This window comes from Anthonomus grandis, chromosome 7, assembly GCF_022605725.1.
Source record: "Anthonomus grandis grandis chromosome 7, icAntGran1.3, whole genome shotgun sequence".
Lineage (NCBI taxonomy): Eukaryota > Metazoa > Arthropoda > Insecta > Coleoptera > Curculionidae > Anthonomus > Anthonomus grandis.
This window is the reverse complement of record NC_065552.1, coordinates 1,475,579-1,489,699: the sequence shown is the minus strand read 5'-3', so window position 1 is coordinate 1,489,699 and position 14,121 is coordinate 1,475,579. Positions and strand designations below refer to the sequence as shown.

Genomic DNA, 14,121 nt, shown 5'->3' with positions numbered 1-14,121 from the left:
TAGTATAGAAGCTCTAGACTATTGTAAAACTCATGGAATAGTAATGCTTTCTTTCCCACCCCACTGCTCGCATAAATGTCAGCCCCTCGATAGAACAGTTTTCGGTCCTCTTAAGAAAGCAATAAACTCTGCTTGTGATGGTGGACCCTGGTAAACCGATGTCAATATATGATTTACCCGGAATTGTCGTAACATCATTGCCCTTAGCTCTTAGACAAAGCAATATCCAAGCCGGATTTAAGTGTACAGGGATATATCCTTTTAACAGAGATATTTTTACGCTGACAGATTTCTCGCTATCTTTTGTCACAGATAGGTTGCCTCCAATCGAACCTTCAGTTTCACCTGCTTTAGATCCAGGCAACAATCTGAATCTGACAGATCCTACTTTGGAAGATACATTTGATAATCCTACCTCATCTACGTCTGTTACCAATAGGTTGCCTTCAACCGAACCTCCAAATGATCATCCTAGTTCAAATCCAGGAAACAATCTGACTGTACCAACCTTAAAAGATGAGTTTCAACACCCAACGCCATCAATTCTCGGGGCCTAAAAAATTGTGAAATTTCCGAAAACACCCAAAATAACACGTTTTTACCAGAAGTTGTTAGGCCTTTCGGAAAAGCTTCACCAAGAAAAATAAACGCAAGAGGAAAGAAAAAGAGGAAGTCAACCGTGTACACCGATACACCGGAAAAGGAGGAAATAGAGAGAGAAGCTAATAAGAAAACACAAAAGGTCAAACGGAATCTGGAAAACGAAAAGAAGGATCCAAAGAAAATCCTAAAAAAAGCACCCGTGAGAACAAGAAAGAAGTCATCTAAAAATTCTGACCGACGACGAAAGTGAATGTTTTTGTTTGGTGTGTGTTGAACCGTTAAATAAAAGTAAGCCAGGTGAACAGTGGATCCGATGTACTAACTGCAAAATGTGGTCGCATGAAGCATGCACACCACAAGAGCTCACATATGTTTAAGTTTGTTTGTTTTATTTGTAAGTGTTACACATCTATATTATATGAACCACCAGTTGTTGTTTTCTGTTTTTAAACTTTTTCCTACGTTTTATTTTATGTTCCTAAGTTTCTGTTTAATGTTCCTCCTCATAAGCAGAACATTAGCTTCTGTTATTTTTTTTGTTGTTGTTATGAGGCATTTTTTATAGTTTCTATATAATTTTGAGTCTTTTTTGAATAATAAAAGAAAATAAAAAGAAATGTGTTTTTTATTTAATCTATATTGCTATTGTTACAACTATCCCCATAATGTGTTTCAATTGACCCTTGATCGGGGTCGTTTGAAACATTATGCTCCACCACTTATTTTTATTTGCATATTTTTTTTCGCTTATCTATAGATAGTCAAATTTAACTACTAGGTCAAGTATGTCAAGTTCCCAGCTATATGTTACCTATTTTTTGATCATATTATAGTATTTATCTAGCCAGAAAAAAAATATTTGTACAAAATGGTTCAATTGACCCCAGTCTCCCCTATATAAAAATTACTTCTCGATCGCGTGTTATGATCATGTATTTCGACAGAGAATGTGACTTTACTCAACAGATACTGTGAAACATGACTAATTTTAATCTTAATATAATAATATTAAGTAGAAGATGCTCTCTGACTGGTAGCCATTCTAAGGGCTGTAACATATCTTTTATTGGGGTCAATCTTGGTTTACCTAGTATTATACGCATACGCATGGCCCCATTTTGCAACTTTTAAAGTCGAGACAACTCATTTTGTTTTAATAAAAATAATACGCTAGAACAATAAAGTGAGGCAGGATAAGTACATTGTAAATAGTTTTTTTTGTCCATAAGCTTAAGTAAGGTGAACACCTAGATAAATAATAAATCTTCTATGAAATTTTCTTAATGACCTCAACTGCATAACCTTTAAAATGTAAGTCCCGATCTATCCATATGCCTAAGTATTTAATTTTTGTTACACATTCTATCGAATGTTCCCCTATTTTTATATTTGACTGTGCTGGTAAGTATCTGTAAAAACATTCCTTTGTTACTATCATATATTTTATTTTAGAGATGTTAACCTATAAATAATTTAAATTACACCACTCATAGACCGATTTTAAAATATTATTTAATTTAACTTGAAGCTCAGGTGTGTTTAATGTAGTAAAATTTGAAGATTTTAAAACCAAATTGTAATTTTATGAATTTTATTATTTGATGTACATTTTTGGTCATAACTTGAGAATCAATGGAAACATTTTCATAATTTTTCTATGAAAAAATAGTAAGATTCCTGAGGATGAATTTAAGAGTATAAACGTTCCTCAATTGAATTCAAGATTTAAATAAAAAGAGCATCCTCCGTTGAATTCAAGATTTAAATAAAAAGAGCATTTTCGGTTGAACTACTTTTTTTTTGATAATTTTCTCAATTTTATTACAAATATTTTTATGAAATAATTGGAATATTTTAAAAAGAATTACATATAAAAAAGTCCAATTATTTTAGAACAATTTCATATATAAACGTTGTTTGTACCTCAAAAACCTTTTGAGTTAGAAGCGATTTTATCATCCAAGGTCCAAGAGCCACCAAATTTGAAGATTTTAGAACCAAATTGCATTTTTATGAATTTCATTACTTGATGGACATTTTTGGTCATAACTTGAGAACCACTAGAACTATTTTCATAATTTTTTCACAACATAATACTGAAATTCTTGAGGATTATTTTGAGGAAATAACGTATAAGCGCCACTTTATGACTTTTCATCTAGAACATTTTTGGTTCAGAAAATTTTTCATAATTTTTTTATGAAAAAATAGTGGGATTCCTGATGTTGAATTTAAGAGTAAAGACGTCCTTCTGAAGTCAAGATTTAAATAAAAAGAATATTTTTGGATAGGCCACTTTTTTTTGACAATTTTTTTAAAAATTGTTAAATGTTATTGCAAATATTTCTATGAAATAATTGGAATATTTTTAAAAGAATTACATATAAAAAAGTCCAATTATTTTAGAACAATTTCATATATAAAAGTTTTTTGTACCTCAAAAACTTTTTGAGTTGGAGGCGATTTTGACATCCAAGGTCCAAGAGCTGCCGAATTTGAAGATTTTAAAACCAAATTGTAATTTTATGAGTTTTATTTTTTAACGGACATTTTTGGTCATAACATGGGAACCACTATAGATACTTTCATAATATTTTCACGAAAAAATTGCGGGATTGTCTAAGGCACCATGAATCGGTATGGTGCAAAAAATATGTGGAAATGCATGGAGAATATTTTGAGTATTTCGTTTAAAATATTAGTAAATTATTTATTTGATTAGCTTCGTTTTACTTACTTATCTTTTGTTAAAAATTAAAAAAAAAAACAGTGGCGCACCTTTTTTCCCAAAAAAATTCCTCAAAATCTTATTAAAAGCATTTTTAACACATAGGGAAAATTTTCAAAATACAGGGTTTTTGAAAATTTTATGACGCACTTTCGACCATAGATATCCTATCTCAAACTATATCTCTATGGTTCTTGGATATACTCAAACTCTTACAAAAAGTGTTTTTTAAGGTGAATTCTACATACCCATACTCATATATGACCAAAATTAAATTGTTATATAAATGTTTATATTATACAAAAATTTGTATGTTTACTATTGTAATTATATTAAGTACCTAGAAAACCTAATTTCTGTATGTATCATAATAACTATAATACTAAGAGTTCAACAATAAAAACTAACTGGATAAATATTAAAATAAGATATAGTTGTGCACCATTTGTTCCAACTCATAACAAAACTTAATTAGCTTGATAATTGAATTTAAAAAAAAGAAGTTTTATTACTTTGAATCAAGAAAAACGATTCAGAATAATGTTGAAAACTTTTAGAAATTATAAGCTATAAAAGTGATATTTACTTCAGGGTTTTCATATATAAAAGAACAAACACTTAAAATATATAAAGATCGAATTGCCCGTATTCTTTCACTATAAGGTAGGTAGCTTGGAAACACTTTATCCTTTCTAAAAATGATTTTAAGAATGTAATTTTGGATTGTCTTTAAAGGTTTTAATGCATTTTCGTAAGAACTTCCCCATACAATTATAGCATATCTCAGTAAAGACTCAACAAGAGCTTTGTAAATACATATCAAAAGTTGTTCGTTTAGAATTTCCCTAATCATATAAAATTTCCAAATTAATTTTATAATGTTATTAGTTAATCTTAACACATGTTGTTTCCACTCGAGGTTCTGGTCGATGATTACTCCTAAATTTTTAGTAAATTGTACCTCCTTTATTTCATTTTCAAATCCATTTACCTGGATGCTATTAAAATTAGGACGATTGGCATTTGTTAGGGAGAAAGCTATGTAGTTGATTTTGTCAACATTTAATGTAAGTTTAAAAGAGTCTAGCCAATTTTTGATTAATCTTAAACCTAAAGATGTTTTTTCACGCACCTCTTCCCACGTTTCACCCACAAAAATGGCCACAGTATCGCCAGCATAAGCAACCACCATACCATTATCAATTAAGATATCTATTAAAGAATTTATATAGACTGAGAAAAGTAATAGCACAAGAACGGTACCCTGTGGTATTCCTATCAGAATCTCTGAGGGATCACTATAGATATCATTCATTTTAGCCATCAGTTTTTGGCCCGCCAGATAACTCTTAAAAACCTCTAACATAAACCCTCTGACAGCATAAATATTTAGGACATTAAGAAGGTTCTCACGAGGTACCGTGTCAAAAGCCTTGGCTAAATCAAGAAATGTTGCAAGGCACTTTTTACCTTTATCGAGGTATTTCATTATGGTTCTTGTGACCAGGAGTACAGCGTCCGAAGTACTAATAGGTACCTGTGCGGAATCCGAATTGGTTTTCAGATAAAATGTTATTATCAGACAAGAATTTAGAGAGTCGTTCTTTTAGGCATTTTTCAAAAATTTTGGCAAAATTTGTAATCACACTAATTGGACGAAAATTTGCAATTTTTAATCTTTTTTTTTACATAACTCATTGTATAACAGTTTTGTAATAATTAACCTAATTACCTCATTACAAATTCAATCGATATTAAAAATAAGTACCTACTGGGTCGCTGAACGATAGATCCTTTAAAATTTCCTCGACGAAATATTTGGTTTTGCCATAAGGGTTGGTGCACCCTTGGCCGGTGGGGTGTTCCTCGGTGATCGGTAGAAATCGCGGGTTCCCGTATACGGTGGCGGATGATGAAAACACTAAACTTTTAACCCCGTTGTTGGCCATCACCTCGAAAAGGGTCGCAGAACCGGCGATGTTGTTCTGATAATACTTCAAGGGGATTTTCACGGATTCTCCGACCGCTTTTAGGGCCGCGAAATGGATTACCGAGTCAATTTTGTGCTAAAATATAAAAATTATGGATGTTTGAATGGTCTTAATGTAAAGCTTTTTACCATTTTAAAGACTTTATCTAAGGCCTCTTTATCCCTGATGTCCACGTCGTAGAAACTGACTTTTTCCCCAGTGATTTTCTCTACCCGTAATAAGGCCTCCGGTTTTTCGTGATCCCGGGCGTAACAGTTCACCAAATTGTCTAAAAGGATTTAACATGAAACTGTATTAAAAAAAAAAACAGGGAAATTTTCGACTATTGCCTAGCGCCTTCCTCAATTTCCTCGAGAAAAACATTTCCAATTTCGTTATCGTGCTTCGGTGTATAAAAAAGGGTATTAGTAAAGAAACAAAAATTGGAAAAAATATTGTCAACACGAGTAGCAGAGGCCGGTGTCACTCTCTTCATCTCAAGAATGGAATGAAACAGTTGCAATAGAGAAAAAACAGCATCATTCTCCACTGCACAGTTAATATTAAAATCACCACAAGCAATTAAAGGCTTATTAGTTGAATAAACAGAATCTAAAATTTCATTTAATTTAAGCATAAATGCATCAATATTACTTTTTGGTGACCTATAAATACATATTAATATTATTGATGTAGATTGTAGTAACAGCACATTGTTTCAAATTCAAAATAAATTTATTTATCAATAAAATTTCAAACATAATTATCAATTTACAATAAATATTTAATATTGTGATAAATAGGACCATGCCTCGATTATGAAACCGTTAGCACAGGTGCAAACCTGTGTAGCAAGGCCCTTTTTTTAAATTAAGAAAAAAATAATAAAAACAAAGAATAATAATAACTATTAACCTGGCCAATATAAGATTTTTTCTTAATACAAATTAACTTTTTTTTACAATTTAATGTATATTTTTTAATAAAAAAATCATTAAAAAATCTCTCTATGTTAAAAAAAAATGTAAAAAATGTTTAAAAAAGTAAAAAATTATAAAAAATCCTAAAATAGCTACATAAAGCAGTATACCTAAACATGTACAGATAGTAAAAATATATAATCAGCTAGTGCGAAATTTCAAATCAATGATTACAAAAAAAAATCGTTACCTGTGTAAAGAGCTCTCTCCAGTAAGAATGCTTTTAATGCTTTACGAAATGCAAAAAAAGATGTAATGGATTTAATTTCCAATGGCAGATGATTGTGCAGTATATAATATGGAACTTTTGACCAACTCTGAATGTTGGGTAGGCAGGTATAGATCATGTTCCGTGTTTCTAAGTGGATAACTATGGGAAGGCCTATCAGATGCTGAACCGTGTTTGCGTATTAGACAAACGGACTCAAATATGAATAAAGATGGAAGAGTCAATATTTGAAATTTTTTGAAGAAATGCTGGCAATGACTTCTGTATTTAAGTCTCAATGTATAACGTAAAGCTCTCTTTTATAGTCTAAAAATACAGTCAAATTGAGTTGCACTACATGTACCCCAGAATGGAAGGGCGTATCGAAGGTGCGATTCAAAAAGGGCAAAATAAACTGTTCTATAACTTCATAAACTGTTCTAAACTGTTATAGAAGTAGACAGGCTAAGCTCCTTAGAAATTGATCTTAACGCAAAACAAGCGGAACTTAATTTTCTTGATAAAGAGTCAATATGTGTGTCCCATTTTAACGAGTTGTCAACAGTTAGCCCTAAAAACTTTACAGAATCAACTTCGTCAATTATTGCGTTACCAAGTACAAAAGATTGCAAGGTATTTTTATAGGACAACATTTTAGTTTTGGAAATGTTGAGACGAAGGAGATTAGAGTCGCACCATGATTTGATAGTAGTTAAATCACTTGATACGGTTCTATGAAGTGTAGAAATATCCGGATTACTCCAGGTAAAACTAGTATCATCAGCAAATAGACAGACTTTACCGTTAATATTTAGATTAGCAATGCCATTGATGAAGATAAGAAACAAAATAGGGCCAAGTACGGAACCTTGAGGCACTCCACTTTGTATTGGCTTGCAGGAAGACATAGTCGAATCAATTCTCACAGCTTGACTTCTGTTACTGAGATACGACTTAAACCATTCAAAAGGCGCTCCTCTGAACCCGTAATATTGCAACTTTTTTAATAAGATGTCATGATTAACACAATCAAAGGCTTTAGAAAAATCACAGAAAATTGTTGCTGTAGGGTGTTGGTTGTTTAAGCTAGAGTATACATTATTAAAAAGAGAAAACATAGCATCATTTGTGCATTTGTTATTTAAAAATCCAAATTGATGGGAAGTAAGTATTTTATATTTTAGCAAAAATGATAGAAGTCTTTTTTTAACCAATCTTTCAATAATTTTTGAAAGTGTGGGAAGAAGAGCGATAGGGCGATAGTTGGAAGACTGATCTTTGTCTTCTCCTTTATGTAGTGGAATTATTATCGCCATCTTAAGGCAGTTAGGAAAAACACCTTTTTCAAAAGACGGAATGGAACCTTGCGGGACACCCGTAGATACAATGTGGTAACTTGATTTTTCAGTGCAAAATTCCTTACTAAGAAGTACGTCATGAGCTCTGCCAGCTAAATAAGACTTAAAAAAATTTACTGCAACACCAAAAAATCCAAAATAATAAAGTTTTGCTAATAGCATTTCGTGACTTATAGTATATCGAAGGCTCTACTAAAATCTAACAACCCAAGACATGTTAATTCTTTTTTTCTTCATGTTTTCTGATTTCATTAAGAAGGTTAACCAAACTGGTAGAAGTATTGAAGTTCTTTTTGAAACTTGCCTGGCATTCAGGTATTAAAGAATGTGATTTAATATATGCCCAAATTTGTTGGTGAATAAATTTTTCCATGATTTTGGATACTAACGGCAGTATACTTATAGGCCTGAGGTCTTTGAATTCCTTTGGATTACTGCTACCTTTGCTAAGGGTTTTGTAATTGCCTTTTTTCAGATTGTAGGATAAAAATTTTGTAAAATGCAACTGTTCATAATATTAAGTAATGGCTTTAAACAAAAAGGCATACAGAGATGTAAATCTTTTAAAGAAAAAGCGTCTTCACCATCAATTGCATTAGAGTGAATGGTTTTTACAATTTTAAGTAAAGTTGACTGATCCATTAAAGTAAATTTTAGTTCAGATTTGATCTTATCATGTTTATGTGATTTATAAAATTGTATTTTCTCATTAGATGTTGTATTAGCTGTATTACTCAAATTTGTAAAATAGTTATTAATAGCCGTTGAATCCGAAAACGTATCAGGAAGATCAGAATCCTTGTTACGGTCGAGATTTAAATTATTTGCGTCCCTCCAGAATTCTTTGCCGTATTTTTGAGGCATTAAATTAAAGTAAGTAATTTTTTCCTTAGCAATGGCATGTTTTGTGTAATTCCTTATTTGTCTGTAATATTGCAAGCGTGCGTCAGTTCTTTGTTTTAAATATTTACCTTGGGGTTTATCCCTTTCCTTCATGAACAATTTTGTATTATTGGTAATCCACGGCGCAAATGGTTTATCGCATATATTTCTAATTTAAAGGAGCGCATGCCTGTTTATTAAATACACTATATTTTTGTTGAAAATTTCAATTTTCTTATATATATCAGGTGTTACATAAATTTGATCCCAATTTAATTGACTTGCATCCAAATGTAACTGATTTAAATCTATATTTTTGTATTTTTCATAGGAATATCTAATACTGAAAATACAATATTATGGTCAGTTATATTTTCTGATATATTTATAGATCCCGATTTTTTTATTATGGAGGTTTGATTAGTTACTATTAGATTTTCCTTCAAAAAACCTTGAAATGCCAAGCTCTAAAGGATTAACCCTCCTTACAAATCACTTTTTTAGTCACAGTACTTTCCTGTGGCTTGATTTACTTTTTTACGATTGATAACAATGATAGATTTTGGCTTTTTAGGGTTACTCTCTTTTACAACCTCCTCAAAAAATTTCGTTTGGGTTCCTGGCTGTAATGCCTGCCTTGCTTGATGTTTCGAATATCTGATTTGAATTTTCAGACATTGGACATTGGTTGTCTAACCTAACTGATGCATAAACCCAACAAATCCAGATTATTCTAGCTATCCAAGTGCTACTGCTCACCACAAAATTAGTCTGACTGATTTTCACGAAAAATACTCTAAATTGATTGATATTTTTTTTGAGTAGGAGCATGCCACATAAAGAACAACTAAATTTACCTTATTGAAGTGACTCTAACGGAAAACAAGAGAGTTATTAAGTGTTGCTTGTTTATCAAGCGCCTCCACTATATTCCTTTAAGCATCCCCCAATAAATGTGATCAGCCATTGAATTATTTTTAAAAAACAGTAAAATTAACGTTTATCCTCCAAAAAACACCAAAACATCTCTTAGTAAATGCGTTATTAGACGTTAATGATTTGGCTGACGCATTCACCATAAATTTTCAACCTTTTTTAAGTATTACCTTGATTATTTGTCTGGTGCATCCACCATAAATCTTAACACCTTTGAAGATTACTGAAAGAATGAATCGGGGGGGGTGTATTGTAAACATTTTTCCAAGTGCATTCGCCATTACTTAGACACATTTTAAGCTGAATAATTGGTTAATAAATTAAGTGCATGTGATACGAACCTATAGCGATAACCGTGTAGTTATTCTTAAGCAGTTCGACCACCGTGTGCGAGCCCACGTAACCGGCACCGCCAGTGACCAAAATCGTGTTGTTACCCTTCATTTTTTCATCGGTTTCCGTCACCCACCACCTAAAATGTGCAAACTTTCGTTATAACAATTGACAAATCGATATAGACAATTTGGTATCTATACCCTTAGTACATTGAGGCAGCAAACAAAAATAATTAAAATTCTAGCAGACGATTATTTTTAAAAAAATGACACATTCTGATTTAGTTACCTTGACAGTTGTATGTGGCAATATCAATGAGAACACAATACCAACGAAACCTTGCCGACGTGTGTACATTAGCAAAAAAACTTAACTATTTACCCAAGCACTGATAAACACAATAACGTATTTAATTTAAAAACAATTAAACCTTATCTCAGATTAGTGGATATTTTATGGCAAATGTTCTCGACAACCTATAAATGGTGTGATATTTTCAAGATAACTTACAAGGGCCTAATAAGGCATTTAATTGACACATTAACACTTGTGAGATAAAGTTTAAATGCCAAATTAGGATTTGTTTAGATAAGGAAGGTTTTATGTGTTAATTTCTCGTCCAGACTGATTTTCCTTCTTAAGGAATGTGGTGTCGGTACACTATTTGCAAAACCAAAAAGTCTGAAGGAAAATTTGTATAGTAATTTATTATTTTATAAATTTACATAGTAAAACCTCACTTGATCATTATGATCATTATGATTCTGAGCTTGGATTTATTTATGAATAAAATACTTAATTACCTAAACTATGAGGATAAAAATTAAACCTATTGTGATAAATTAGTTTTAGCATTGATAAAACCATTGTTATATGATAACTAGATATTGTATAAGTATATGTATAAGATAATTTGGGTATTTTTTCTGTGGAGAGTGTAAATTATTTAGATAAGTTAATTTTTGCAACCTCAAAATACAAACATAAAATAGTTATACCATAAAACCGCCTTTTCATGAAAAACACAATGAGTTGCATACCTTCTTCCCGATTTCTTAAAGAAAGTATTTCAAATTGAAGGTACATAATTATAAGCAATAAATCAAAAAATAATTGTGGAAAACTAAAAATTATCAACAAACATTCAACAAATACACTTTTTATATCCTTCAGTAAAATGAAACTAAATTCATCTGTGTTCACAAGTTCATCTGTGTCTAAATAAATAGGAAGCCGACCAAGATGATGAGCTAATTAACATGAAAAGAAAAATAAACTTTTACCTATTTACCTTGAGACTATAGAAGCAGTGCTGTTCTTTTATTAGATATATTTGGCAAGATTTAAATGTTAAGTTTTTCATAATTAGATGGAATGTTGTATAATTTAAAATGAGATATGACTATGTTGTGGAGAGATGATAATAAGGCTTTATTAAAACTGGTTCTCCACTGGTTTATTTATAGGGTAAATTTGGGTCTACTCTTCAAGCTATATGGATTAAAAACTTTATCGACAGGCTCATAGTTTAATTGTTTAAGGAACCTTCTTGAGACTCAACATGAAAGTTACCACTTTTTATAATTTACTTCATAATACAATTAAAGCAATAAATAATAAAGCAAGAACCCAACATACATTAAACAAACAAAAAAACACAAAATTTTGATCAAAAAAAATGAAGACTTACCCTAACACTTACTTGGTAAGATAGCCCAGAGGTACTATAGCATAATAAAACACTACGAACACATAAGTGGATTTATATAATAGAGATAACATTGTTATCATTTATATTTCGGTCGAGATAAACGATAATTTCCAATAACAAAATCGGTCATCGAAACTGTATACGTGTGTGTAGGATGTCGGTCATTTTTCTGAGAAGTACGGACCTGTACTTTTTCATAAAACTGTCATTATGACGTGAGCTGTCAAAATGTCCAATGGCAACAGTGTAAAACTTGTCAGATTGTATTTAAAAGCTATTATATGTAATGTAAGTGTTAAATTGAATTTTAGTTCATGCATTTAAATTCCTCTGAAAGTTTACGTTAAAATCTGCACATTATCTAACCCAAAACTATCTTAACAACTCGGGAAATTATACGCTCATTTTCAACGGCAACGTCGCAAAAATTAACGGAAATTGACATTGACTTTGACATTAACATATCATCCAACAGTTACGTCAATGTCACATTCTTTCCCCATTTTTCTGTTTTTGTTGTGAAATTATTTACTGTTATTCTAATGTGGAAAAACCACCTGAAAAAGGAAAAAATAATCCCCCTATATAAAGAAATTTAGTTCCCGATTGGTCGATTTTCAACCCGTAATGCCAAGAAGGGGCCGTATGAGAAAAGATGGCCCCGAATCCGGGGAGGATTCCGACGAATACCGTAAGCGAAGGGACAGAAACAATTTGGTAAATTTGTGCTTTACATTAAACCCTATATCTGTTTCGCTTAATTAATATCGATTGAATTACTATTTGCTTAATTTGCTCGTTATAGTAAATCGGTTTTTAGGCGGTGAAACGAAGCAGAGTGAAGTCAAAACAGAAAACCCAAGAGACTGTCAATCGGGTAAATGAGCTGCGGAATGAAAATTCAGTGTTGGAGGAGAAAGTGAAGACTTTAACGAAAGAGTTGAGTTTTTTAAAGGAACTCTTTTTGGCACACGCTTCAAATAACGTGGATCCCGCGAAGTTTGAAGGCGTTGATCTCCAGAAATTCTTGGAGGATGATACAAATGCTGGAAGTAGCACTGCTGGCAAGAAATAGAAGTTAAGTGTCTTTTAATAAGCTTTCTGTTTAATCTAGGAGATTTCTAGTCGCAGGCTTTTACAATTAATTCTGCTTGGAAGGAAATTCCAAACTTGTTTCAAAAATATGAATTAAAGTTTTTATTTTTATACTTTGGCTCAACTTGGGCCTATACTATATTTTTTGTTACTGTATTGTATAGTTTTTAGCAAAAATAATGTTAAGTAAGTATTATGTAAATTGTAAAATAAATATAGTTTATTTTTTTCACTGATTAACTTAACCTACAAATAACGTAATGGACGTTTCCCTATGGGGGGGGGGCCTTATTATAGCGACATCTACTGTTCCCATCTGGGCTTACATTCAATTACAGTTTTCTATATTTTAAAACAATGGCCGTTTCCATCATATGTCAATACTGCCACTCGCTAATCACAACGTTAATTTTGTGAGGTGCAAAAAAATAGAAAACCCTTTTTTTTCTCACTTTTTAACTACTTAAGACTGTGTCGTTTCACTAAAACCTGATCTAAGCAATTAATTGTCGCATTAAAGGCGAAACCCTCTGAGAGAAACCTTAACGTGCAGCCAAGAAGTTTGTTTGCAAACACCACCACAGTGTGGAAAAAAACCTCTTTTTGCATCAGTTGATGCCTGAGGTAACAAACCGCATTTAATTAACTAATACTAAACAAAAGTGGTTGGCAGCTAAAAACTCGCAATGTAAACCAACCATACCCGGTTAATTGCCAGTGAAGGCATCCATGATGTCTGCCACCGCAGAGGGTGAGTTTTCAGCCCTACAGTTTGAAAAATCCCTACTGAACCTGAAAGACTCTCAAGATAGTATCAATCAGTGTTGCCAGTGGTGCCTCAAGAACAGGCAGCACTATAAAAAAATTGTGAATTCTTGGCTGAATGTGCTGAAACGAGTGAAAATCGAACAGAGGTTAACTCTGTTTTATTTGGCCAACGATGTGGTGCAGTACTCGAAAAGGAGAAATTATGAATATGTGGACACATGGGGCACTGCTATACAAAAAGCTACCACAATGGTCAGGTAAGGATTAAAACTGGTTTAATTTTGTTTTTTTAAAAGGGAAGGAAAGCTAGATGATGCTGTAACTATGATCATAAATTAACAAGTGTTTTTAACATATAACATTAAGGCCTACAAAAAACACCTGTATGCATTAATATTTCAGAAAAAGTTGTTTGGTCCATTTTTCCTGTTTTTAATAAACTTACTTAATTAACCTTTAACTATTGTGATAACTCCTACCCTCGACTTTACCTTTGTTCTTCAAAAAACTGTGTTAAAGATCTAGACTGAGTAATAATAAAAAAAA

At 31.9% G+C, this 14,121-nt stretch overlaps 3 protein-coding genes across 11 annotated transcripts in view; 2 read left to right on the top strand and 1 right to left on the bottom strand.

The window, feature by feature from the left end:
• LOC126738147 (UDP-glucose 4-epimerase) overlaps positions 1–11,870 on the bottom strand; it is a 32,948-nt gene extending 21,078 nt beyond the window's left edge. The window contains exons 1-4 of one of the 5 annotated variants that reach the window (XM_050443324.1): positions 11,704–11,870; positions 10,007–10,137; positions 5,451–5,590; positions 5,104–5,397 (exon numbers count right to left, since the gene is read on the bottom strand). In XM_050443324.1, coding sequence (XP_050299281.1) covers positions 5,104–5,397; positions 5,451–5,590; positions 10,007–10,137; positions 11,704–11,792 — 654 coding nt within the window. In that variant the 5' untranslated portion in view covers positions 11,793–11,870. Of the gene's footprint in view, positions 1–5,103; positions 5,398–5,450; positions 5,591–10,006; positions 10,138–10,201; positions 10,442–11,691 lie in introns of those variants that run through there. The other 4 variants (XM_050443326.1, XM_050443327.1, XM_050443328.1 and 1 more) reach the window with 4 other exon arrangements.
• Positions 11,871–12,178: 308 nt separating this feature from the next.
• LOC126738150 (CCAAT/enhancer-binding protein gamma) lies at positions 12,179–13,035 on the top strand. Its single transcript, XM_050443331.1, has 2 exons — positions 12,179–12,429; positions 12,533–13,035. Exons 1-2 carry the CDS (start codon positions 12,340–12,342, stop codon positions 12,785–12,787), a joined length of 345 nt encoding a protein of 114 aa, XP_050299288.1. The 5' UTR covers positions 12,179–12,339; the 3' UTR covers positions 12,788–13,035.
• Positions 13,036–13,192: 157 nt separating this feature from the next.
• Positions 13,193–14,121, top strand: part of LOC126738378 (histone-lysine N-methyltransferase 2B-like) — a 43,519-nt gene continuing 42,590 nt past the window's right edge. For 4 of the 5 annotated variants that reach the window (XR_007661314.1, XR_007661313.1, XM_050443683.1 and 1 more), the window contains exon 1: positions 13,194–13,832. Coding sequence is in view for 3 of the 5 variants with exons in the window: in XM_050443683.1 (XP_050299640.1) it covers positions 13,537–13,832 (296 nt within the window). In the remaining 2 variants the exon portion in view is untranslated. Of the gene's footprint in view, positions 13,833–14,121 lie in introns of all 5 variants that reach the window. The other variant, XM_050443681.1, reaches the window with a different exon arrangement.